General features: G+C 56.0%; 9 protein-coding genes across 9 annotated transcripts; 4 read left to right on the top strand and 5 right to left on the bottom strand.

The window, feature by feature from the left end:
• Nucleotides 1–23: 23 nt before the first annotated feature.
• CHGG_04288 (uncharacterized protein) lies at nucleotides 24–1,726 on the bottom strand (the record flags this gene model as incomplete). Its single annotated transcript, XM_001223501.1, has 5 exons — nucleotides 24–270; nucleotides 322–900; nucleotides 953–991; nucleotides 1,056–1,462; nucleotides 1,517–1,726. 5 exons carry the CDS (start codon nucleotides 1,724–1,726, stop codon nucleotides 24–26), a joined length of 1,482 nt encoding a protein of 493 aa, XP_001223502.1.
• Nucleotides 1,727–1,979: 253 nt separating this feature from the next.
• On the top strand, nucleotides 1,980–3,443 carry CHGG_04287 (uncharacterized protein; the record flags this gene model as incomplete). The annotated part of the gene is made up of 2 exons (XM_001223500.1): nucleotides 1,980–2,417; nucleotides 2,472–3,443. 2 exons carry the CDS (start codon nucleotides 1,980–1,982, stop codon nucleotides 3,441–3,443), a joined length of 1,410 nt encoding a protein of 469 aa, XP_001223501.1.
• A 614-nt stretch (nucleotides 3,444–4,057) lies between these two features.
• On the bottom strand, nucleotides 4,058–9,130 carry CHGG_04286 (uncharacterized protein; the record flags this gene model as incomplete). Its single annotated transcript, XM_001223499.1, has 4 exons — nucleotides 4,058–5,865; nucleotides 5,924–6,849; nucleotides 6,930–7,196; nucleotides 7,467–9,130. The coding sequence occupies 4 exons, from the start codon at nucleotides 9,128–9,130 to the stop codon at nucleotides 4,058–4,060; spliced, it is 4,665 nt and encodes a 1,554-aa protein (XP_001223500.1).
• Nucleotides 9,131–9,996: 866 nt separating this feature from the next.
• CHGG_04285 (uncharacterized protein) lies at nucleotides 9,997–10,458 on the bottom strand (the record flags this gene model as incomplete). The annotated part of the gene is made up of 2 exons (XM_001223498.1): nucleotides 9,997–10,249; nucleotides 10,352–10,458. 2 exons carry the CDS (start codon nucleotides 10,456–10,458, stop codon nucleotides 9,997–9,999), a joined length of 360 nt encoding a protein of 119 aa, XP_001223499.1.
• Nucleotides 10,459–12,373: 1,915 nt separating this feature from the next.
• Nucleotides 12,374–12,958, bottom strand: CHGG_04284 (uncharacterized protein; the record flags this gene model as incomplete). Its single annotated transcript, XM_001223497.1, has 1 exon — nucleotides 12,374–12,958. One exon carries the CDS (start codon nucleotides 12,956–12,958, stop codon nucleotides 12,374–12,376), a length of 585 nt encoding a protein of 194 aa, XP_001223498.1.
• Nucleotides 12,959–13,492: 534 nt separating this feature from the next.
• Nucleotides 13,493–13,668, top strand: CHGG_04283 (uncharacterized protein; the record flags this gene model as incomplete). The annotated part of the gene is made up of 2 exons (XM_001223496.1): nucleotides 13,493–13,578; nucleotides 13,656–13,668. The coding sequence occupies 2 exons, from the start codon at nucleotides 13,493–13,495 to the stop codon at nucleotides 13,666–13,668; spliced, it is 99 nt and encodes a 32-aa protein (XP_001223497.1).
• A 2,656-nt stretch (nucleotides 13,669–16,324) lies between these two features.
• Nucleotides 16,325–17,625, bottom strand: CHGG_04282 (uncharacterized protein; the record flags this gene model as incomplete). Its single annotated transcript, XM_001223495.1, has 4 exons — nucleotides 16,325–16,584; nucleotides 16,761–16,843; nucleotides 17,105–17,169; nucleotides 17,389–17,625. The coding sequence occupies 4 exons, from the start codon at nucleotides 17,623–17,625 to the stop codon at nucleotides 16,325–16,327; spliced, it is 645 nt and encodes a 214-aa protein (XP_001223496.1).
• Nucleotides 17,626–18,395: 770 nt separating this feature from the next.
• On the top strand, nucleotides 18,396–21,391 carry CHGG_04281 (uncharacterized protein; the record flags this gene model as incomplete). Its single annotated transcript, XM_001223494.1, has 6 exons — nucleotides 18,396–18,695; nucleotides 18,768–18,808; nucleotides 18,868–19,190; nucleotides 19,834–19,876; nucleotides 19,968–21,126; nucleotides 21,200–21,391. 6 exons carry the CDS (start codon nucleotides 18,396–18,398, stop codon nucleotides 21,389–21,391), a joined length of 2,058 nt encoding a protein of 685 aa, XP_001223495.1.
• A 1,535-nt stretch (nucleotides 21,392–22,926) lies between these two features.
• CHGG_04280 (uncharacterized protein) lies at nucleotides 22,927–23,619 on the top strand (the record flags this gene model as incomplete). Its single annotated transcript, XM_001223493.1, has 1 exon — nucleotides 22,927–23,619. The coding sequence occupies one exon, from the start codon at nucleotides 22,927–22,929 to the stop codon at nucleotides 23,617–23,619; it is 693 nt and encodes a 230-aa protein (XP_001223494.1).
• Nucleotides 23,620–24,285: the final 666 nt, after the last annotated feature.

Here is a 24,285-nt window from a genome sequence, read left to right as displayed (position 1 = left end):
CCCAACTAGGTACCGTGTGTTGGTCAACCCTCCTCGGCGTCCATATGATCCCGGCTCGACCCGGGTGGCCCTCTCTTCCGCCCCTTCCCGCCCTTCAACACCGAGCCCTTCTTTCCACGATCATCCATCAGCGCCTTGATCTCAGTCTTCGCTATCCGCTGTGCCTCTTCCACCCGTGGTCTGAACACCATGACGTCGTCTTTTTCCAAGGAATACTCCGTAAGTTTGGTGCCCAGTGCCGCCTCGATGCGCAGCCAGAGTTCGAGGTCACTTGTAAGAGTTAGCATCGGCTAGGCAGTCTAGAAACTCGTGCAGACTTACTATTGTGTTACAAAACTGATTGCGTGTCCCGACCGGCCGGCACGTGCCGTACGACCCACACGATGCACGTAGGTCTTGGAGTCCCCGGGGAGGTCCAAGTTGAGGACGCAGTCGACGTTGGGGATGTCGAGACCGCGGGCGGCGACGTCGGTGGCCACGAGGATGTCACGGGAGCCGGCGCGGAACTTGTTCAGGGCGCCGAGACGGGCCGACTGCGAGAGGCCACCGTGCAGCGGGATGGCACCCATGCCGAGCGTGCGTAGTAGGATAGCAATCCGCTGGGTCTCGATCACGGTGCGGGTGAAGATGATGATGGTTTGGCCCGCAAACTCGTTGCATAGGTAGATCAAGTAGGTGTCCTTGTGGGTGTGCGGGATGAAGACATAGTTCTGAACGAGAGTCGAGACGGTCTGGTACTTCGATGACGAGATGCTGACTTTCAAGGGGTCGCGCAAACAGGCGCGCTGCAGGCTCTCAACTTTGCTTGACATGGTAGCGGAGAAGAGGAAGGTCCTGCGTTCTCTGGGAAGAAACTTGAGGATCTTGTCCAGAATCGGGCCGAAGTCCATGTCGAGGAGACTGCGATTGTTAGCAACTTAAGTTACTAAGGGGTAATAAACGGCATTCTTACCGATCGGCCTCATCCATGACCAGGTAGCGGAGGTTCCGCCTAAGTATGCGGTTAGTAAAGGTTTCCCCAGATGTGAAAACCGTAGGGCTCACAGCAGACTCACAGACTGAATCCCTTCGTCTTCTCCAAATGGTCCAACAACCGACCGGGCGTCGCAACCACCACGTGCGGCTTCTTTCCCAGCGCAATAGCCTGCTGTACCATGTCCAAGCCACCCAGAATCAGAGCACATCGAAGCGATATCAGAGAGCCCAGCGCCTCAAAGGATTGCGCAATTTGGGCTGCCAGCTCTCTTGTTGGGGCGAGCACGAGGGCGAACAGAGGTTGTGGCTTGTCGAGAAGGGCTTGGAGAATCGGAAGTGCAAACGCACCCGTTTTACCGCTACCGGTCTCTGCAAGGCCAATAATGTCGCGGTCTTGTAAGGCAAGTGGAATCGATTCCTGCTGGATTGGTGTCGGTTTCTTCCATCCAAGCTCTTTGCAAGCGTCGCAGAGGGAGTCAACGATGCCCTAGCCTTACTGTTAGTTACTATGCTTGAACGCCGAGGAATGGACATCGCGCACCAAGTCCTGGAATGTTTTTGGGGCAGGCTCTTCGCTCTCCTCCCCCGACGCATCGTCTATAGTCTCTGACTCGGCCTCGGAGTTTGGTACCGCGGACGGTTCGACCGGTGCTGTTACAGGTTGAGGTTTTGTTTTGGGTTTTTGGATCTGAATTGAGGCTTCTTTTATGGCCCCATTGCCGGAAGAGACCTTCCTACGTTTGGCCGACATGACGGGCTCCTCCTTTCAGATAATTGTTGGCCTGTGGTGCAAAACCGTCTTTTTGTTGCTTCAACTTTGGAAGACGACGACGATCGAGGGAGTGTTGCTCCCAAAATTGCGGGCTTATCGGCGGTGGGGCATGCAAGATAAGCGCGGCCCCACCGAAATTTTTGCCCGCTTGCAACTGTCCCAAGCAATCAATTGGTCTCGGAGCTGCATCCAGATCATCAGAACAACAACACTACCCTCATTATCAGACACCATGGCCAAAAGACGCTCAAAAAAGAGAACCCATGTTGGCGCGACAAATCCTGTTACGCCCTCAGCGATCAATGGCCATGCGAACTCGAAAGATCCGAAGAGCATGGTTATCCGGATCGGCGCCGGCGAAGTTGGAACCAGCATCAGTCAGTTGGCCACCGATGTTCGACGTGTGATGGAACCGGGGACAGCGACACGCCTAAAGGAGCGGAAGGGTAACAGGTTACGGGATTATGTTACCATGTGCGGCCCCCTCGGGGTCACCCATCTCCTCCTTTTCTCGAGGTCTGAGTCCGGGAACACCAACCTGCGGCTGGCGGTTGCGCCGCGCGGCCCTACATTCCATTTCAGGGTCGAAAAGTACTCCCTCACCAAGGATGTACAAAGGGCGCAAAGGCACCCAAAGGGCGGCGGAAAAGAGTACATCACACCTCCATTGGTAAGAATCCCGGCTTCCAATGTGTCTAGACATCCCCACTAACCGGCCCTCGAGCTCGTCATGAACAACTTCAGCAATCCCTCCTCCGACGCAAACTCCAAGGTGCCCCGACACCTCGAGTCCCTCACCACGACCGCCTTTCAGTCCCTCTTTCCCCCGATCAACCCCCAGACAACACCCCTAAAGTCGATCAGGAGAGTCTTGCTCCTGAACCGCGAACAATCGGACGACGGGACGTTCATCGTGAACTTCCGGCACTACGCGATCACAACAAAATCGGTTGGCCTCTCGAGGCCGTTAAGACGGTTGAACGCCGCTGAGAAGATGCTGAAATCCAAGAAGGGAAAGAAGGGGGGTCTCCCGAACCTTGGGAAGCTGAAGGATATCTCGGAGTTCATGATTGGTGGCGAAGACGGCGAGGGATACATGACGGACGGGACTAGCGGAAGCGAAGCCGACACGGACGCCGAGGTCGAGATTCTGGAGACGGCTGCGAAGAGAGTCCACAGCGGCAAGGCCAGGGCTACCGAGCAGGACAGCGATGACGACGAGGAGGGCGCCAACGACAACGTCGAGCGGCGGGCTGTGAAGCTAGTCGAGCTGGGACCCCGGATGCGGCTGCGGATGACTAAGGTTGAGGAGGGCATTTGCTCGGGCAAAGTCATGTGGCACGAGTATGTCCAAAAGTCGAAGGAGGAAATCAAGGAGCTGGAAAAGAGGTGGGATCAGCGCAAGAGGGAGAAGGAGGCCCGCAAAAAGCAACAGAAGGAGAACGTTGAGAAGAAGCGCAAGGAAAAGGCAGGGAACAAGAAGGCTGGCGGAGGTGGTGATAAGGACGATGATGAAATGGATGTGGATGAGTACGACAGCGACATGTACAACGAGGACGACTTTGACAGCGAGGGGCTACAGGGCGACGCCGAAGAGCAGGTCAATGCCGAGATGGAGGAAAGGGGCGAGTGGGAGGATGAGGAGGAAGAAATTGCCCAAGGGAGGAGCTCAAAAAAGAAATCTCTCAAGAGATAGTTGTAAAAATGAGTCCTTTCCTCGTTGGCCGGGTTCTTGTATCTAACGGCGTTCCCATCCCTTGGAGGATTTTCGAAGAATAGCACAAGTACATGCTTGGTGTCAAGTTAATTGTGATCTTGGCTTTGTTCGTGACAACGTTTCAGATTGAAGATTACAACTGCTTCCAAGTCCATTCGCATATTTCACGTGTCATGTAATGAGCATTATATAAAAAAGTACAGGTAATAAGCATCTAGCTCTAATGACTTGTATCTTACGCCACGATGTTCCTATCCTTTGCACCGCCTCGGCTTCCCGAACAATCACTAGCTAGAAGAAACATGGTTCTTCGATGAAGTATTATTATTGTTATTTCTCTTATCACGCTAGGTACTAAGTACATGCGGTCCCTCAGCGATTAACTCGGTAGGAAAAACCATGCCTAAGCTGGATGAAAACCTCCGCACCTCCGCTGCGGCCTCGCCGCTACCCCGTGGATCCATCTCCTCGAAAGGGCTCACCCACCTTTCGAGGTCAAAGTAACGAAATAGATAAAATGAGTTGTAACCTCTGTTCCATTGGTGCCCTTCTGCTACTCCGCTTCGGCCCCGCCGCGGGCCTCCTCGTTGTTCTCAATTTCCAGCTCTACCGCCAGCCGGAACTCGTTCAGCCTCCCCAGCCCAAGTACCCCAACCCACCATTGTGGCAGCCTTCTCCATGTCATCTAGCCACTCCAGTAGCTCTGCGCCGTCGTCTGGCCAGGGCTGAGGTTTATCTGCGGCTCCGTTGCATTCGAGTACGAGGTGTTCAAATGTCTCGCGCGCCATACCGCAGCGGCATACCGGCGTTACCACCTCGGGGACCCTCCTAGTAAAGAGGAACCCTCGAAGCCCAATCTTCCCGGTCCTCGCTTGCACTAGGAGGGTACTCCTCGCGTTCGATAGCTCCCAGGCTGGATCCCTCGACCGGTGTCGGTTCATAACAGAGGCGTCGAACCGCGCGGTCGCATCGGCCGGTTCGAGGGCCCGCCCCGGGTTCCTAGCGACCACCCTAGCTACCTCACTCTCCCATCTTCCAATCCACTCCCTTCTCATTGCCGCCTCCATCCACCTCTCGAGCTGTTTCTTGTGGTTTGGTACTGGGCCGGTCGACCCTGGCTCTAGCTCCTCCTTTTCCGGCCTCGACTCGAGGGGGGCCCATTCCTGTGCCCACCTCTTCTTCCATTCGCCTGAGCCCTTTTCCGCTGGTGCCGTTGCTATATCGGCTACCTCCCGCCGAGGTCTTCCTCTCCTCCTTCTGCGCCTCCGCCGCAGGATCGCAGCGATTGTGACAGGGGTCTGGCGGATTAGCCTCGCCTCCTCTGATATCCTAACCCGATCCTCGAAGGCAAGGAGCCTCTTGTTGAGGTACAGGTCGATGGGTGGGCAATAGGTTTCTGTCTCCAAGCTCCGTATTGGGGTAGCGTTGTAGGCCCCAGCGACAACCCTAAGGCACTCCGATTGGATCTTTGCGAGTTCCTTTGCAACCCCGCGGGGGGGGCCCCCTACCTCTGTAGGGGTGTGGAAGGCTGGGGCTCCATACGCGATCGCACTGCGGATCACTTTCGAGTAGATCTCCCTCGCCCTCGCGAAGGTACACCCCCACGTCTTTGCGGCGAGCCTTGTTAGGGCACAGATCTGGGTCTTCATCTTCTTCCTCACCGCCGCGAGGTGTGCGCGGTACCTCAGCTTCCTATCGAGCCAAACCCCAAGGAATCTAGCATCCTCAACTGGTTTTAGCTCTACCCCCTCGATCGTTAGGGTCTTCTCGATCGGGGCCCTTGCTCTCGAAAAGTGGATTAGTTCGCTCTTCGCTGGCTCGAATTCCATACCTCTCTCTGCTGCCCAGCCCGCACAGTGTCCCCAGGCCTCCGCTAGGATGCCGCAGGTACCCTCCGTCGTCTCCGCTACGGCTAGGATATTGGTGTCGTCTGCGAACCCTACCACGATTGCCCCCCTTACTGCCTCGAGCCTCTTGTAGAGTGTTGAGATAAATAGAAGGAAGAGGATTGGGGAGAGGGGGGACCCCTGCGGGACCCCTGCGGCCACCTCGTACCTTTCGGACATCGTCCCATCGAACCAGAGTTTTGCCGACCTCCCATCGGTGAACGAATCGACCCATCTAAGGGTCCACAGCGGGACCCCCAGCTCTCTAAGGGTCCTTGTAAGCCATCCATGGTGTACCCTATCGAAGGCCCCTTTGAGGTCTAGTTGAAGGAGAGATGCGTTCGCCTTATGCCGCCAGGTCTCGTGTACGGCATCTGTGACCACCCTGATCGCGAAGCCCCGTGGAGCGGCCGCTGCGGTTCCCCATCTGTCCCCTCGGGCAGCCATCCCTGCTTCTCCGCTTCCCGGGAGAGGCGTTCTGCGATTACCATTTTCGACGACTTTTCCCGACGCTGCTGAGGAGGGTGATCGGCCTCCAGGCGCCCGCTGTTTTTTGTTGCGCCTCTGACTTACCGGGCTTCCTAAGTACCACTACTCTTCCGCTGCGAAATCGCCGCGGGAACACTCCGTGCGCGAGGCTCCCTCTTGTAAGGACCGCCATTGCGTTGTACAGGGGCTCGCCGCAGGCCTTTAGGAACCCGTTGGAAAGTCCATCCTCCCCAGGTGCCTTGTTGTTTGCTGTTCTTGCAAGGGTCTTTCTAATATCCTCGTTGGTCACTTCCTGGTGGAGGAACTCGTACTCCTTATCGGGCCCGTGGCTATATCCCCGCGGCCCCGGGTCGACTCCTGGTATAACGGTAGGGAAGAACCGGCCTGCGAGGATATTAGACTTCTCCCCATGCGTCTCTGCTGTGCCTCCATCCTCCTTGGTTAGGGAAGGGATCTTTGGTGGTGCCGCCGCGATATGGCTTCGGAGCCTCGCCCACCTCTCTATAGCCCACAGTTTCTGGGGGTCGGCCGATGCTTCGTGGATACCCTGCCTCCAGCACTTCGTCTGCGACCTTCTGATGATAGCTCTCTGTGCTCTCCTCGCCTCTTCGAGTTCTTCGCGGCGCCACGGCGTCCTCACAGCTCTCCAGTCTCGGAAGGCTTTTCGCGTTCTCCTCGTCGCGTTCTTGACTTTAATGTTCCACCAGATGGCCTGCCTTCCGCTACTACGCTTTCTCTGTGGGACCGCCTCGTTCGCGATTCCAATTAGCTCCTCTAGTAGTTTGTTGAAGGAGGGTTCCACTTGCTCCGGGTGTTCGATTCGTTCGGGGACAGTGATCCTAGCTTTCGCTAGCTCTTCGACTTGCTCCTCGTTCATTAAGCCCCAGCTCCAGCCCTCTAGGACTTCGCTACGCTCTCTTTTCTGCCCTGCCTCTCGTCGTAGACCGAGATTCGTTGTGGGACATGGTCTGACCCCCCTAAGCACGGGTCCCCCGGTCCGTGGTACACCGCTGTAGAGGTTTTTGTGACCCATGCGTGGTCGATGGTGCTGTCTCGCTCCCCCCTTGTTGCGTTCCCGTGATAACCCTACCCGTAGCGGGTAACGTCGCCCCATGGTGTTATAAGGTCGAGCCCCCAGACCTCTGCGAGGCCGTGGAGCAGGCCCACGCCCCGGCTTGTTCTGCCTTCTGCATCCCACATCGGGTGGTGGAGATTCATATCCCCTACAACCACATTACGGCCCCGCGGCTGTCTCTCTGCAAGCTCTTTGAGTGGTGTCTTCCATTGTTCGTATGGTTCCCCTGGCCCCTGGCCTGGGGAGTATACCGACCAGACTGTCAGTGCCTCTTCGGCGCCGCTGTGGAAGGTTACCGCAACCCAGTCATCCCCCCTCTCGAACTCCCAGCTACCCTCCTCGTGCTCCTTACTCACGTATATTAGCGCCCTCCCCCTGCCTGTACTCGTTACTACCCAGTATCGGCAGCCTGCCGGGCAGTATGGGCCACCGTTCGCTCGCTACCCCAGGTTCCTGGATTGCTATTATGTCGTAGCGATCTCTCTGCTCCACCGCGTCCCTCACCCTCTCGTACGCCTTCGCAACGTTCCAGTAGAGGATCTTCCACTCTACCATTCCGCGGGGGGGTCAGTTCTCGCGGCCCACGTTTCGGGAGTACCTCCGCCACTGCTAGCTGCGGGGGAGCCGTGGACCCGCCGGGTCCGGTTGAGCATTGCTACCACGGAGAGGCCCGTACGCTGCTTTCCCCGCTTGGGGGGGCGCCCAACCGGGCGCCCCAGTATTCCCGTAGCGGTACCCCTCCGCTTCCGGTTGCTTCTTCTTGGCTGTACCTCTTCGAAACCCCCCTGGGCACTCTCGTGGTCGGCCTCTGTAAGTTCCGTGGGTTGTAGCTGTGTGTCCGCTGTGGTGACTAGAGGGGGGGCTTCCTCGGCCCCTACCCCCTGGGGTGGTGTGTTCCTGTGCTTCGGTGGGGGCGCGAAGGACCGGGGCCTCTCGTAGAAGGCCCTCGATGCTCTCTCCTGTTGCCCCTGAACTCTTGGGCAGTCCCTAGAGAAGGCGAAGTGGCCTCCCCCCTGGGCTCCGCAGGGACCGCAGCGGACAAGCCTCGGGTTCGCGTTCGCTGGGCATACCTCTTCACCAAACCTTGGGCCTTCGTGTCTGTCGTTTCCGCACCTTCCACAGATCTTCCGGTTCTTGCAGGTCGCTGCGAAGTGGCCGAACTGGTAGCAAGCGAAGCACTGCAGCGTGTTCGCTGCGGGCTCGTAGGGCTCGCAGTAGTACGCCCCCCCCTTCCAGAAGAGTGGGCCATTCGTAAGGCGCTCTGCCTGTTCCGGCGAGAAAACCTCTAGTAGTAGCCTTCCAAATCGAGTCTTTTCGGCTTGCCTCCTCTTGTGCGGTCTAGCTCGTATAATCTTCATTCCAGCGTTCGCTGCGGACAGCTGTCTCCCCAGCGTCTCCGCATCGACTCCGTCGATACTCTCCCACGGTATCCCCCGCACAATGATCGGGATAGTGCTGAAGGCGATCGTCGCCTCCGGTCCAAACGCCTTTGTAACCCAGCCCTGGTTCTCCATATACCAATTGCGTTCCTCCTCGCCAAATGTGACCGTAAAGTCTCCGCTGGGTAGTCTCTGCGCTGCCCTTGCTCCGTTCCGCGCCGCGGCTATATTGATTGCCTGTACGGTCTCCTCTGCCGTTCGCTTCGCAAGGCCGGTGGGGATATTCCGGGCGCGGACCGTGATCTGTCTTGTGAGCCTCGCCGGGATGTGCTTCTGGACCATCGGCGGTCCCGCAGCTGGCCAGTGGCTGCGGCCTCCAGCGGCCTGGTGGCCACCCGCCACGTCCGCGTAGGACCGTTGCTTCTGCAGTCCCCCGGGTGTTCCTCCGCCCCCGGTGATGTTCCGGAGCATTTGTTTAACCTCCTCGAGGTCGCCCTTCGTGGCATACGCCGCGTTATCGCCCGTAGCCCTCGGCGGCCCAACGGCAATCGCCATCGCGAAAACTTCGCGGGCCCACTTATTCTGGTCTTCGGTGACCTCCGCATAGTTGTTCGTTTTCGTTACTTTGACCACGAAATGTCTGATCTTCTCTTCGTAGATGTCTTCTCCCGTCCGTACTTGAGTCGCAGCGGTTTCGTCGTTGTTGCGCGGCGCGGTTGGTGGCTTGTCACTGAGGTTGGCGAGGGCGTGGTGGCGGCTCTGCTCGAGTCCGGCCGCATCTCCGTTGACCACCATCGGTAGCGCCGCGGTGCCGCTGCTCGCGCCATCATGCGGCATCGTCTCCGGGGGCAATTGGCCCTTGCGAAAACGATTCTGTCGTCGGTTTGCGTTTTTGTCACGTGTGTGGCTCTGTACAAACGTTTACTTGGAGTCCGGCTTTTTGAATTCTTCGATGAAGTAGTTCACGGCTTGCAACGGTGAAAGAGGTAACTAGATTCAAATTTCAAAAACCGGCTGCTGATATGATCGCGTGTATCTAGAACACCGATGGGTATCACTGTCCCTCAATCTTCGATCTTTCGTCGTCATTATAGTGATTTTTCTGCCCGTGTAACTCATTGAATATGATATATGAAATGCTTTCCATCGCGTCGTCTGGTGGGATTTTGTTGACTTCAACAAGGGCTATCTTCACTTATAACTGGCTTTCCAGAAACTCAATTCCTCAATCTAAGAACTGCTCTTAGAAAGGCATAACAATGAAGTGGACGGTATGTATTTGGAGTGTATACCAAAGTAAGCGGCACGGAACATGCTAAACCAAAGACGAGATGCTGTGCTGAGAGTGTTTTGCCAACCCACTGGAAGACCCATTTTGCCAATGTTGAACCCCCTGAAAATGACTTCACCGATTCCACAATCACATGCAAAACAAACTCTCGGCCGCCCCATCCAAGATCCATCCAAACCCCATCGATCCCTCCGTGCCATCCCGAACCCGGATGCCGCGACCCGACACCATAACCGAACGCCCGGCCAAACCCCCAGAAAATGCCCCGGATATCACTGCCCGCCCCAAAACGCCATGATGCATGCAGCAAAGCCACCAACCCAAACCCAAACCCACCCAACAGCCAACCCAGCCACCCCCCTCCCATCAAATCCCACTCCCCCATCCCCATACTACCCCCCGTGCAGTGACCCTACCCCCTCCGCTGCGCCTCATAAACGGCCAACGCCCTCTCCAGCTCGGCCAAGCTCCCCCGGTCGCCATACGCGTCCTCCATGGCGGCCTCCTGCTCGCGGTGGCGGCGGCGCCGTTCCGCCTCGGCCTCGGCCTGCTGTGCCGCGGGCGAGGAGGCACTAGCAGTGCTGGTGTTGGTGGTGATGGTAAGGCTGTCGCGGTAGCGGGACACGGCGAGGCCCGCTGTTACGGCGGCTGCTAGGGGGGGGAGCCTGGGGGGATGGGTTAGTTTCGGTTGGGTGAGTTGGGTGGGTTGGTGTTGGGTGTATAGGGCTGGGAGGGGAGGGTTGAGGGCGGGGGTTGGGAGTAGGTACCATTTCAGGCTCTTCCCTCGGTTGCGGGAGGCATTGTGTAGGTAGGGGAGGTATGGCGGGTGCACGCGGGCGGAGGTGGTGAGGAGTCTTGAGGGGGGTTGGTTCATTTTGGTGGTGGTGGTTGTGTGCGTGAAAAGGCTAGAGTCCGTTTAGTTTGAAAGGACAGTTGGGTGAACCCTTAGCTCGTGAATGGGGTGGATGGATGGCAGCACCGAGCGAGTCTAAAAAGAAACAGAGACGAGACTCGGAGGATGGGGAAGTGCCAAACGTGTTTCTTTAAATGGGAGACAGGAACTGCCGCTTCAGCTCTCAAAAGAATCAGGCCACGGGTTGGGGGTGTCTCTCTGCATAAAAGCATGCGGCAGCGGCCGGGCGGTCGGCATCTGGTGTGACAGACGGCCCACAGTGGTGTGTTTTGGGTGCGTGGGAGCGATGCAATGATGCACATCTCGAGCCATCAAGCTGTGGGGGGGATTAACCGAGGAAGAGGATGGTGGGGGTATGGGGTCCTCCAGCCCGCGGCCCCTCCGCTTCCCCGGATATTTTGCGGGGACCTAAATGGCTGCCTCGGTGCGGGATGGTCGTCGAGGTCGTTTCCAGCGGCGGCCACGTCAGGGGCCCTGGTTACATCATGTTGATCGGGCACATTTCATACGGCGAGCGGGCCAAACATGCGGGATGCGAGATGCGGGATGCATGCAGAACATTCAAAACAGTGGGGAGGAAGTCAAAGCCAGTGCCCGCTCTCTGTTGCACATGTCTGTATCATGACTGCTGGAGTATCTATTCGTACCTCCGTTCTTTCATATAGAATTGGCCCTGACAACTGCGGCCGAGTTACCTGTACCATCTGCGGGATGAACAGAGAGAGGCAGGTGTCACATTCTTTCCGCCTCTTTTGAGTTGTGTGTTAATAATCTGGACGCTTTCTTCCTCAGCAACAGAAGCAGTCATGCATCAGTCTCACGTCGCGTAATCCCATCATGCGACTGGTGGCCAATGATCATCCTCTATAATTGACGCACTCGTTTGTGTTGCAGCGCGAGGTTGCTACCATGTTGAAGGACGAGAAAGTGTAAAGTCAGAACGTGAGGTAACGGTTGGAATCACTGCGTGTCCCATTGGCTCCCCGACGCATGCAACCCCTTCCGCAACCTGCAGCTTCGGGCGGCAGGCGGGCGGAAAGTGGGAGCTGCGGGAAGAGGCTTGTTGAATGGTGAGTCCCTTCGGTGCTAGCGTGGAATTAATCCGGTCTTCAGCTCGGCTCCAACGTTCTCCGTCGGAGCTTCGCGGCCAAAACTGGTGTGACCATGCAACGCCCTCGGCGTTAAGAAAGCAATCGCCTTTGCGTCCAATACAACAATGCAGCGTGAAGACACTTTGGGCGTTACAATATGCGTGTGTGTGGCACTACAATCCAACGAAGCCAGTGCAACGGCCTCGCTTTTCAGCTTCTCCCTTCAAACACCACATTGCAGTGAAGTTGTATCAAAGCACCATTGGTTGCAATTGAGCTGAGCAGATTACACGGTCCCTCTTAGCTGAGAAAGCTGTTTCATACTCTCATTTGCTAACAGTAAGCATTGACAACGTACTGAGGAAAACCGGAACAGGTCGAAAACGGGCACCAGATAAAACCAAAAAAGAAGGAGATGCCCATTGTTTTGAAGTCCAACCGCGCATGACACATCAAGTCTCGAGAAAAAAAGATACAGTCAATAAATAACTAGCTCAAATCCTCACCCTCCACCTATCGAACAAAGGGGGCACCCCGGCCAAGGCACCGAAGGAGAGTCAAGAACAAGAAGCAATGAGATCCAAAGGGAGAGTGTTGAAGCGAGCCAAGCCAGCAAGGCCTGACTGAGCCCGGCATAGAACCCTTGGAGTCGCCGAATATACAAACACACACACCACACACACACCATCAACTCCTCCCCGAATCCTCCCCACGAGCCTTGCCAACAGGTTGCGCGTCAGCGTTCTTGTCCGTCCATCTACCCATCCACCAGGTATGTTACTGCCTTAGGTGCGGAGAAGGCGGGCCAGGTACTTGAGGAGCGACTCGTCGTCGTCGGCGGGAGGCTCAGGCGCCCCCGTCGGCTTGGGTGGCTCGCCGGTCGGCTTGGGCGGCTCACCGGTCGGCTTGGGCGGCTCACCGGTCGGCTTGGGGGGCTCGCCGGTCGGCTTGGGCGGGAGCGGGTGGCCGGTCGGGTGGGGATGGGGATGAGGGTGAACGCCGCCGGTGGGGTGGGGCCGGCCCTCGCCGCCCCAGCGCTTGTGGTTCTCGAAGGGCCCGCCGATGGGCCAGGGGGGCAGCTGCGGACCGCCGGTGCCCGTGGGCCGGGGAGGCCAGGGAGCCGGGCCGCCCGTGCCCGACGGCGGCCAGGGGGGGAAGGGCAGGCCGGAGCCGGTGGGCCGGGGAGGGAAGGGGGGCGCGGAGCCCGACGGCCATGGGGGGAAGGGGAGCCCGGAGCCGGTGGGCTGGGGCGGGGTCGGGACCGAGACGGTCGGGGTCTCCTCGCCACCGCCGCCCTGGGCGATGGGGGCGCCGACGGCTTGCTGCACGGCGGCGGCCGCGACCAGCGCGCTGATGAGGATGCGAGTCATCGTAACTAATGAATGAATGGAGAAGGGGGATTGTGCCGGTGTGGTTTGGGACTCAGGATGGGGCTCTGGGCTTGATGGTGAAGAGGCCTGCCGAGATAGCGACAATCGGGCAGGTCATGGTGGCTTATATAACCGTGGAGCTCCTTACAACGAGGTCATGGATTCAAGCTTCAGCAGCACCTTCTCGCGCAGTGGTGATGTGATCGTCGGCTCCAGGATGATACTTGACTGGATAATGTGGCCCTGGATCTCGATACTACATTGTATATGCGGACCAACCTCGGTGCCGCCACTGAATCACATCATTCCCGTCCTTGGGTCCAAGTGCACCCCGACGTTTTGGCGATGTCGATGCTTATCGCAAGCATCATCGACAGAGCAGGCTCATGGGCCAAAATTTTAATCTAATCGGGACGGGAGAGAAGCACGGCGTCCAGCGAATAAATTATCAGGAGGATGATCAACGGAGTTTCTGAACAAATACCCGGTTCCGGGGGGACCACAGAACATCCGTACTTTTCCACCACACAAAACATGGCTGATGGGGCCAGGCCCTGGAAGAAGCCTGGGGGGTTGCTGCGGCTGCTGCTTTGCGCCGCCCTCACCTTGCCCCTTTTCGAGTATGTTTTTGTTCTTTGTACATATACTTGGTACCTTTGAGCAGACACCGTCGTTCACGTTCGCTTCGCCTCTCTAGCCGCTGCCAGTAAGAGAGAACCATCGAAGGCGACAGACAAGCTTCGCTGATTATCTAGGTCCTTGGCGCCCGCATTTAATTTATGCCCCCTAACCCCTTTTTTCTCGATATCGGTATTTGGCCTGGCGATCGCTGGATCGTCGTGGTCCCTGGTTCCTGGTCTTGCGTCCTTGGCATGCCTGGCAGTCATTTTAGCCTAGCCAACTGCCGGAGGTCGCGTCGAGCCGGGACGACGATCCCCGCTGGCCGTTGAGGACTTGATATGCGCCTGTATCGAACCTCGAAGCCGCCCTTGCAATCATTGAAAAAGAAATCGGCGCGAACTGACCCGAGCCATATGGATGGGAGGCATGGGTTAGGGGTCGAGAGCGAATAAACAGTTAATAACCTCATGAGTCTGCCTTTTTCTCACCCGGGTTGCCGTCGTCCTATCATTTATGCATTCTCGTGGTGAGGAGCGCGGTCCCCCTGATAAGAATTCTCCTAGGAACTCATGATTGTGCTCTCCAGATGTTGACGGGAAAACCTCTGGAACGCCGGTCCATACCAACGATTGACTAGGTACCTAAGGACATGGAAAATGGCCTTGCTCCCGGAGTTGGCGAGTGCTGAAATACTAGGGTTAATATTATAGGCAAAATCGCGATTCTGGTACCAAGTAGAATATTGGCTGGCTGGGCCGATTATCTCGAAGATCTCATGTCATTCCATTCCCTGATGTCGAAACCGGAGTTCGAGGTATTCGCAGTCTGGTGCTACAACGGAGACACTGACCTTGCTCCTCCGTCCGTGATTGCATTTGTCTACGCAGATCTTGCGACACTCGCAAGCGAACCCGGCGGAGCGCGGTTATTGGCGCGCAACCAACCCTCATCAGAGCGGACCACACGGGAGCTCAGAGGCGCACACGCACGCCACCAATACATTCCATGATTCTAGAGGACAGGGGTTATGCGCCCGGATCGACTCTTGACATGTGTGATTCGCAGCCTTTGCTCGATCCGGGAGGACTGGCAACCGAGGAGAAATCTCTCGGTTCGCGACCTTCGCCTCTAAATTACAGGACCCTAGTTAGTGTTTATTGTTGGGACGGTGAAGAAGCGGTATTCACTCAAATCAGTAACATTTAGTGGCTGACCACCATCCACTAGGGCCGGGATTCAAACGAATCCAAGCAATATGTAGATGAAGTAAAGCAAACGTGGAAAGCGGACAGACATCTACTTTTTCTCGTTGCGGACCGGCACTGTCAGAAGATGATCACGGTGATCAATTCGGACTGGGGCTGGGGCTAGGAAGAATAGGGATTCGGAGGGATGGGCTGGGTAAAGGGAAGTCAGATTGTAGATCAACATCCTTGCTTTCCCTTCAGTGTAGCCAGCCCATCTCTAATCGAGCTTCAGGAACGGCGGCATATTGAATTTTTCTCCTAGCGGAATTATATGTTAGGTAATTACCTACCTGAAGGAGGCGAGGCATTATGTAGCCCAGGTCAGTTCATACCCAGAAGTGGAGTGACTGAGTTAGCTAGAAGCATCACCAATGGCAGCCATCGCTTCGTGGCAAGGCTACATACATTCTTTTGCGCCAGTATTATAGCCGGACGCCGTGCTGAGGCTGTATTTACCATGGCTTGTTGATCCCGTTATCTTCTTGCTTGTGCCTCCGTAGAAGAGACCAATGGTCAAGGAGACGCTGGTCTGTTATTCCACCAACAGGACCTGGCCAACGGTCGACATAGAGAAACAAGCCACCCGTCAAGATCACGCTTGCAGCTAGTACACAGCCGCTCAAAGCTTCGAGTCAATGATCACATTACGGCCATGTTCCCAATTTCAAAAGGCTAGATACGGTCCAAAAGATTATTGGCTAGAATATCATGCGGTAAATTCAAGTTGTGGCTCATGAACTTTGCCACGCCTGCGGAAGCTTTCCGTGGTGATGACTTCCAGTCGTCTACTGTGACGAACCTACTTCAGGACCCTGTCCTGTTAGGGTTCAGCTTCGGTTGAAGGTAATCTCTCAAGGGTGCTTAGGTTCGGTGCAGCCAAAAGGTGCACAACAAAGGCTTGTCTCAACAGTAGGCTTCCGAGCTTGTAGCGAACTGTAGTTGTGATTGCTAACTGGAGAACTCCCAGAGCTCTCCAGAACGAGTGACTATATACCTATCTAAGTCCTATGTGCTCAGTGTGCTCAGTCTCCTCCGGAGTTCGGCGTCACTGATCACACTGATCACTTTTAGTCCTTCCTGTGTTCTGATTGGCTGCATGGCTTCTATGCTCAGTGTGCTTGGTTTCCCTTTGTTCCCCGTTTCCCTGATCACACTGAGCACACCCCAGCCTTCCCTGATTGGTCCTCGGGACGACTGGCTCGGGGTGTCCGCGCCCCGAGGCTCCACCTGTTGACATATTCGTGACATCTACCCTCTGTGTTTCGGTTCATTCTCCGATGGGCTACGAGACTCCTATGCAAGACAGCCCTTGAGCTTATGGCGACTCTAATATGATGAACTCCCCACGGATGTGGGAGGCGACCCGGTAAAGAAAGGCATCACTAAGGCCCTCGGGAAGGCCCAGAACAAGAGCTTGCGGATTGTGGCGGGAGCCTTTAAGTCTACCCCCATCCGTAACCTCGAGACAGAGACATGGGTACCACCATTGGACTTGTACCTAAACAAACGGCTTGCAGATTTCGAAAACCGACTCCAACGACCCGATCTGGACGACGGTCAAGGCGGCAAGAAGACGGCGGCGAGTGTTGTCCTCACCGCCTGCCGCAAGATACAGCAGAGACTTAGCTCGAGGAGGGGCAACAGGGGCCGACCGCGAACCTTGGAACCTCAAGGGCCTACGGCGGTGGAGAGAGCCGCGGGCACGGTCATGCGCTGGACGGGGGGAATCGTCGATACGGACAGGGTAGTAGAAGAGGCCTGGAGAGCGAGGTGGTTAAAGGAACGGGACGGCAGAGCAATTACCAGGCCGGCGGACGACTTTGACCATCAGCGGGAGACGCTATTTCGGAACGAAACCCTAAGGAGGCATGACGGTCTCAACAAGGCGAAGAGCTCACTGCTGATTCAAATCCGGACGGGAGCAATAGGCTTACGGGACTTCTTGTTTACACGGGGAGTCCCGGAGGTTCTGACTCCTGCCTGCGAGTGTGGCGAGGGACGAGAGACTGCCGAATACCTGGTAGTGTGGTGTTTGGCCCCACCGTTGACTCGAAGATGGGAGAGAACTGGAATTCGGACACGACGGGACTTTTACTCTGTTCTACACGCCATCAATCCCACGACTGCACGGCTCGCGAGGAGAGTCCTCGACTGGCTGATGGACTCGGGGAAGCTGCCGATGTACAACTTAGCCAGGAGGCTCGAGCTGGAAGCGGCGGCCTGAAGCGCCCCCGTTCGGGGGCCAGGAGGCCTCCTCTCTTTGTATACGCATACTCACCAGAACGCATCGTTCCTTGATTGTTGGTATGGGTTTTTCACCCGGCCCGGGAGGGCACGGGTTTCCTGTACACTAAATAGCTGAGGGTCCGGCACGCCCTAGGGCATAGCGGAGTATGAATAATAATAATATGATGAACTGGATTACCTCGATCTACAGTCAGAAGTCCCTCTGCTACCCAGCTCTGACAGTACCCATTCAGGCACTGGGTTTGATATGGCCCATTTTTCTACCTGCCACGTACCTAATATGGGCCTTATAAACGCTTGTTAGATAATACCAACCTCGAGGGCAGGGATGTAGCTTCCATAGCACATGTAGTGAATGCTGACTCGCCGATGACGCGCCTCGGCCTCGTCCCAACCAACTGGTTCAGTTTTGGGTATTTTAGCTCGGCAGATATAGCCACTCTCGAGCCACTTATTCTTCAATTTGCCCCCAACGTCCGAACTAGCGAAGCACTGAGCATCTTCGAGCCGTGTGGCGCAACTCGCTGTCCGTTTGCCCCTGATCCGGAGCATCTTCACCGTAAGTGGTTATCTGTTCACACTCGGCGCCACCGGTGGTTCGTAAAACGGAAATAGATCCAGAATTTCTGGCATGACGGCATCGTCTCTTTCCTCTCGGACCCCAGAACTGAGCGGGGCATATTAGAAGGTGTGCGCTGGACGCCGCTACCAGAGAATCTCTTCTTCGATTCTTGATGCTTTTAAGCCTTTAACACCAACGATGGGGGCACTGGTCCCGCCCTGGTACAAAGAAAGGCCGACATCCCGGACTGGTTTGCTTATCGCGTCCTTTTTCTTCGGCGCGTCGATCGCTGTCGCTGTGGTCGACTCCACGAAAGCTGGGCGCCAGTCGATGCGCTCATGGCGCCGAAACCATCGAGCCAACACATACGTAATAATGCTATGGGCGGTTATCTCCACGTGCATCGTCTCCGCGGTCTGTAGCTGGCTGTTTCTCGCCGCCATCATCCCGCCAAGGTATGTCGACAGTCGAGCTGGGCCAAATCACAAACGCTGGCACCCGTGGTCTGATGGATTGGTAGCTAACGTCGTTGGGTCTTAGCATATGGTATTTTGTAGGGATGCGTACGTATAAACCCATCGGCTTCCTAAGATCCCATCATTCACTGACATGGCAGGTTGTGGTAGTCTTTCCGTGGGTTGTCCAGGTACGCAAACTGATCCCAGCTTCCCCGCAGCCACAACATTCCAGAGCATGATGACTGACGGCAACGCAGACACAATGTTTGCTGCAGATTTTGGCGAATAGACTCTCTCTCATCATGTACAACCCTGTGAAAGAGCGACGACTCAAGTTGGGGCTGTTCATCGCCATCGGCTTCATCAACGTCAGCGTCTTCTGCGTCTGGATCCCTGCCCGGCTACAAATCAGCCCGACAATCGTTCACGTCAATGAGATTTGGGATCGGATTGAAAAGGCGCTCTTTGCCGCCGTGGACATGGCCATGAACCTATACTTCATGTGGCTCGTCAAGTCCAAGCTGGTGTCGAATGGGTTGACGCAATACAACCTTGTCTATAAGTACAACATGATCACAGTTTGCTTGTCAATGCTGCTCGATGTAAGTAGCTCGTGGGCGCATGTATCACGAATATTCAGGCCTGGCTTACTGACGTGACGTCTTTCATACTAGGCTATGCTCATTGGCTTCATGTCGTTGCCAGACGACGCAGTGTAAGTCTAGGTACCCCCACCCCAAGCGTTGTTGCGAAGACATGTTGACACACGGTTAGATACTTCCAGGTCCAGGCATTGGCTTACCTCACCAAGCTAAGCATCGAGGTGAACATGGCGGATCTGCTCGGGAAAGTAGTCAAGAGATCGCAGGAAGGGGATGCCCCTCTGCCGATGTCAGATCGGGCTACTTGGCAGACATCGCCGCAGACTACCGGGCAGACTACCGGGCAGCCACAGCTCGGAATGAATGCCTTTGACCCGGAATGGCTTGGGAGTGCCAAGCAATTTATCTTGCCCCTAGGGAGCCGCGATCGCGGCGGTGACGGTGACGGCCAGATGCAAGAATTCAACTTGGACGTCTTGGACGGGAAGAATACACGTGAAGGCCCGAGTTTTGTTGAAGAACAGGCCGAGCAGGGGGCTTCGGGCTCAGGCACACAAGGAACCTCACAAGAATCGCCGTCGCGTCGCAATGCGGACGAGCTAGAGAGGCCACGAGCGGAGGATGTTGTGTATAATACGGAAAGGAAAGACAAAAGCCCTTTAGGCATTTCGGTCAGCAATATACCATGAACGGGTTTCCTAGGGACAACTGGGGACAGCCATAAAACTCCTGGATCCATGATCTTTGCACAAACTGATCTCGCTTAGGGTTAGGGATTTAGGCTTCGCCCAGTCAGGCGCCCCACTTTTCCCAACGTCATCCATGTCTCGTGGTTGCGTGGAGTGATTGATAGTCTTCCTCGTCGGTAAATGCATCTTCATCATCTTGACATCGAGAGTGTCCCGACATGGATAACGCGGAAGATTCGGAATCCAGAGGGCATACCCGAACAAGATCGGGCGTGAAAGGCAAGTAAAAGCGGCAGAACGGACCAGGATCGGGTTCGTCGCCTGGCTCCTGCAAATCACAACCGTTTGATGATGCGGCAATCGATTGAAAAAGTTGTGTTTTGAAGTTGGAACAGAATGCCGGGGTTAAATAGAATGGAAAATTGCTAATTTCTTTCTTTTTGTTGCAGCAACGCGGCCCCGCTCATCCACCAAAGGCCCTCTCGATGACGAGTGAGTGTCGCAACTTCCCGTCACCTTGCAAGCAGCAGGTTGTACGAATAACGTGACACATAATTAACCCTGACCGTGGCTTCACATCCAGCGGCCCTTTAGCCTCGCCTCTTTCCGCCGACCAGGTTCAACGAACACTTTCACTCAGAAGCCATACCGCTCCCAGAAGTCCCGCTCTCGGATCGCCCATGATGCGCTCCCCAGCTCATTCCCCAGCGCCAACCGGCAAGCGAGTCCCTATCGGCGGCGCACCCCCTTCGAAACACGGCCCGAAGGACTTTTCGTATCTTTTGCGCCCAGAAATCTACCATCCACTCACGCCACTCAACATCCCCCCGCCCTTCCGTAACCCGCCTAACCCGCCAGCCTCGGACACACCTATCCCCGAGCTCCTCTCGCAGGGCTATTTCCGCGCTGCCGCCATCGCCGCCACGCAAACCCTCACCGGCGGCACCGTCGACCCGACCGACCATGACCGCATCTTCGACCTTCTCTACACCCGCCTCGCCTGCCTCACCTTAATCGACGCGACCACCCTCGCCGCGCAGGAAGTCAAAGCCCTGGGCGACCTCCACTCCGCCTTCTACTACACAACCCCCACCCCCCAACAACAACACCCCGGATCACAACCTCCCCAAACCCCCGGCTCCCAACCCCCCCAAGACACCAGCACCCCCACCCCCCCTACACCAACGCACCTCGTCCCCTGGCCGCTGCGCCTCCTCGCCGTGCGCCTGCAAGCCCTCGGCTTCGGCGACCCGCGCCGCGCCGTCATGAGCTACTACGAGCTGGCGCGGGAGGCGCGCGCCCGCGTGGCCGCCGCCCGCGCCGCCCACGACCATTCCGCCGCCGAGGCCTGGAAGCACCGGCTGGCGGACCTGGGCGTGCGTGTTGCGGGTGCGTTGGTGGAGATGGATGATTTGGCGGGGGCGGTGGGGCATTTGGGGACTTTGGGTGGGGACAGGGGGAGTGGTGGTGGTGGTGAAGGGGGGATGGGGATGGTGAGGGTGAGGAGGGCGTTGTTGTGGTTGCATTTGGGGGATGTGGATGCTGCGAGGGCGTGTGTGGGGGGGGAGGCTGTTCAGGGAGGGGTGGATGAGAGAATGGTGACGGCGTTGTGTGATATGGCGGATGGCGAGTATGACGCTGCTTTGGGGAAGTGGGCTGATTTGAAGGAGCTAGTGGGTGATGATGAGATGGTTTGCGTCAATATGGCGGTTTGTTTGCTGTATGTTGGGAGAATGCACGAGGTAAGTAAGATGCTTTGCTCTTCTGTTTTGAGCGTAGTAGAGACTCTAATCATGATTGCTGACGTCAAAATAGGGCCGTGCGTTGCTAGAACAGCTTGTGGACACCGGACGAAGCTCGCATACGCTGCTGTTCAACCTTTCCACCATGTATGAGCTCTGCACCGATAGGTCACGGGTGCTCAAGGTGGGGTTGTCGGAGAGGGTGGCTGCTATGGGAGATCGGATGGGAGGCTGGGAGAAGAACAATGCCGATTTCAAACTATGAATGCAGTGGCGTCTATCTGGGCTTAAGGAGATGAGATCATGCGGGTGAATCGAAATTTTAGTGCGCTGTCTCGTGTATTTAAACCACAATCTCTCTCCCTCTCCCTCGCTGCCTCTTCCCTTTCTTTTCTCATGCACATTTTCTGTTCTTTCTTTCTTGCTCGGCTACTTTCCTTTTGTCCATCCATCTCACGCATAACAGCAAGCAAAGCGAAGAGTATACTGTCGTTATCTCTCCAAGACAAACTTGCGGAGTTTGTCAAGCTACCTCGGCTACCTTGATTGTTTGCCGTTCCCTTCTCTCACGAAAGACCGTCTTTGTGTGGGTACACAACGCAGAAGATCACCCACCAACTTATTCTTTGAGACAAGGTATAGTTGTGTAAATTCCCTGTTCACTTGACCCTAGCGACTGAGCTTCCTCACTTTTCCCCGTCTTGAGTCTATATATCTCAATCAATCATTTCAGACCGGTCGCATCAGACCATCTCATCCTACCTCAGCCCGTCGACACGATGCCCCCCCCTTTACATCATTTGCCATCTTATGTCTATATATAACTTAAATTATCATTCTGACCTGCCACATCAGCACACCTTCTTATCCTACCTCACCTCGTCGGCACGATGGGCTTCTCGTCGCAACATCGAGACTTACAACTCCTCGCCGTGCCCTCGCTGCCGCCATGCTCCCTTCGTGGCAGCCAACCCAACTTCCTGGACCTGCCCCGGAGCATCCGCGGCCGCATCTACGGGTCCCTGTTCCACGACTCCGCACCCCAAGAGCAAGACCCGGACTTCGACCTGACCACCCCACCCCACGTCCCCGTCGCGGATTGTTACAAGGGCTGGAATTCCGGGGCTTGAACAATCAGCTGCCGGGGGAACCGGCAAAACCAAATGTATCAATAAGAATAATCTTCAATGGCCTCGAGAAGTCCATGAAGAGAGAAAGAGAAGTTCTGGAGCTATCTGACATTCTCGCGAGATTCGCTTCTTAACCCCCGTCCCGGAGTACTTCGTCCGTCAGCAAGCCGGGGAACTTGGGTGGCGAGTGGAGGGTAACGCGATTGACGGCGCCAGGGGCCTTCCCTTAGCCCTTTCGTCGGGAAGCTAGTTAACCCAACCTATCCTGAAGAGGCTAACTGGGTTCAGGATGGGAATGAACTGGTTGATCAAGGGCTCGATAGGCCAACAAAAAGTGAATGGGATGAGACCCAGGCCGTGGAGGCTTCTCGCGACGACACCGGCCCGAGGTTGCACTTCTTCGACCTCCCGCTGGAGGTCCGTAACATGATTTACGACGAGGTCTGCCGCGCCTGGGAGTTTAAGGCGTACTAGCCTGATCAGCCGGCACGTTGGAGTCAGGCTCTCGGCCTTTTCCTCGTATGCAAGCAGATCTGGGAGGAAGCTTCGCCATACCTCGCCAAAACCATTCGGGTTTCGGGAGGGTCACCGCTTGGCGATATCGAGAGAGTCGGTCCCCGAATCAGCTCTACCAGGGTTGTGGACCTATACTTCTCATGCTTCTGCCCCCATGGCCCCAAGAATCTGCGCCTCAACAACGAGACTATCTTTGCCCGAGCATATGCAGAGCTACAAGGATGAGTGGACGGAGGTTATAAACCGGATCCGATCGCAACCTAACATCAGAGAGGTATCGGTAACATTCCTTTCATGTTGTCGCGGGTCAGCGGTCTACGACACCTGGATGCCGTGGTCTTGGCCAGGGGAGGATATCAGGCTTCTTCAGTCCTCCTGCCTGGCCCTCGAGGAGCACTTCATCTCCCTCCTGGCGACCTGCCACGGGGTCCGTGAAGTCACCCTCCGCGGAAACGTCCCACCCAGTCTTGGTGCACGACTCGAGCAGGCAGACACGGGCCTAAGTATCCGACTGCAGGCCATCAGCAAACAAATGTCCGCCTTCATTAAGGGGGTCGAGAAGGAGACAGCGGAGAAGAATGCGGATGCGCAGGACCCGTCCTGGACGAAGCAGACGCCATACCTGCCACTACGTTACCACCCGGCAAGGAACTCTTCTCTGCACTTTGTGCTGAAACAGACCGGGCCAGAAATCCCAACCTGGTCCTATATGCAGGAGAGAAACGAAGAAGCCGGGGTAGCGACGGGGATGGAACGTGTCTCTGGGCCACTGTTTGTTGGGACGTGGGAAACGGTTTCAGAGGTCTTCGACTTCGAGAACACCGTCGCCAAGGAGGATGACTCGTAGCGATCTGGTGCTTAATAATAATATAATAATATAATAGTAATAGTTAGTATCTAATATCACATGCATTAATTTCTCCCTGAAAACCGACTGCGGCCTTCAGACGTACCCTTACAACACCCATCATCCCCTACGAGTGGGCGTTCAAGGACTGGATCGAGATCCCCTTTTTGCCTTCATGTTGCTCGAACCAGCCCAGTAGTTTCCTGTGACCCCCCAATGTTGGCAAGCCTTCCCAGTGTCTCTTTTTTTTCTATACCTTACCGAATCCAGGTGAATGATCGGAACTCTTGTTGAAAATCAACCTCGCTTTTAGTTCAACTGTAATCAACCAACAACCAAGCAAATTGTTGGACGATGCCTATCACAAGCCCCCTATATCGGTAGGGAAACATCTATACATCAAAACGCACCTAAATAATCTCCCAAGCACCCAATCTCCATCACCCAGCCCCATCCGCAACCAAACCATCAACCCCCTCACTGCCATCTCTTCCATCCATCCCACACCCTCCTCTTCACAGTCCCAACCCCTCCACGGCCTCCCTCACCACTTCCCTTTTTAACAATTCCTTCGTTTTCAGTGCCCTCGGCCTTCGGCTTCTTGCGAGGCTGGATGCAGACCACCCGTGTAAGTCGACCAACATCCCCAGACCACCAGGAATTTCC

The sequence above is a fragment of the Chaetomium globosum genome, genomic scaffold, assembly GCF_000143365.1.
Source record: "Chaetomium globosum CBS 148.51 scaffold_4 genomic scaffold, whole genome shotgun sequence".
In the NCBI taxonomy this organism is placed as follows: domain Eukaryota; kingdom Fungi; phylum Ascomycota; class Sordariomycetes; order Sordariales; family Chaetomiaceae; genus Chaetomium; species Chaetomium globosum.
The sequence above is the reverse complement of the archived record's forward strand: the minus strand, read 5'-3'. Positions and strand labels throughout refer to the sequence as shown.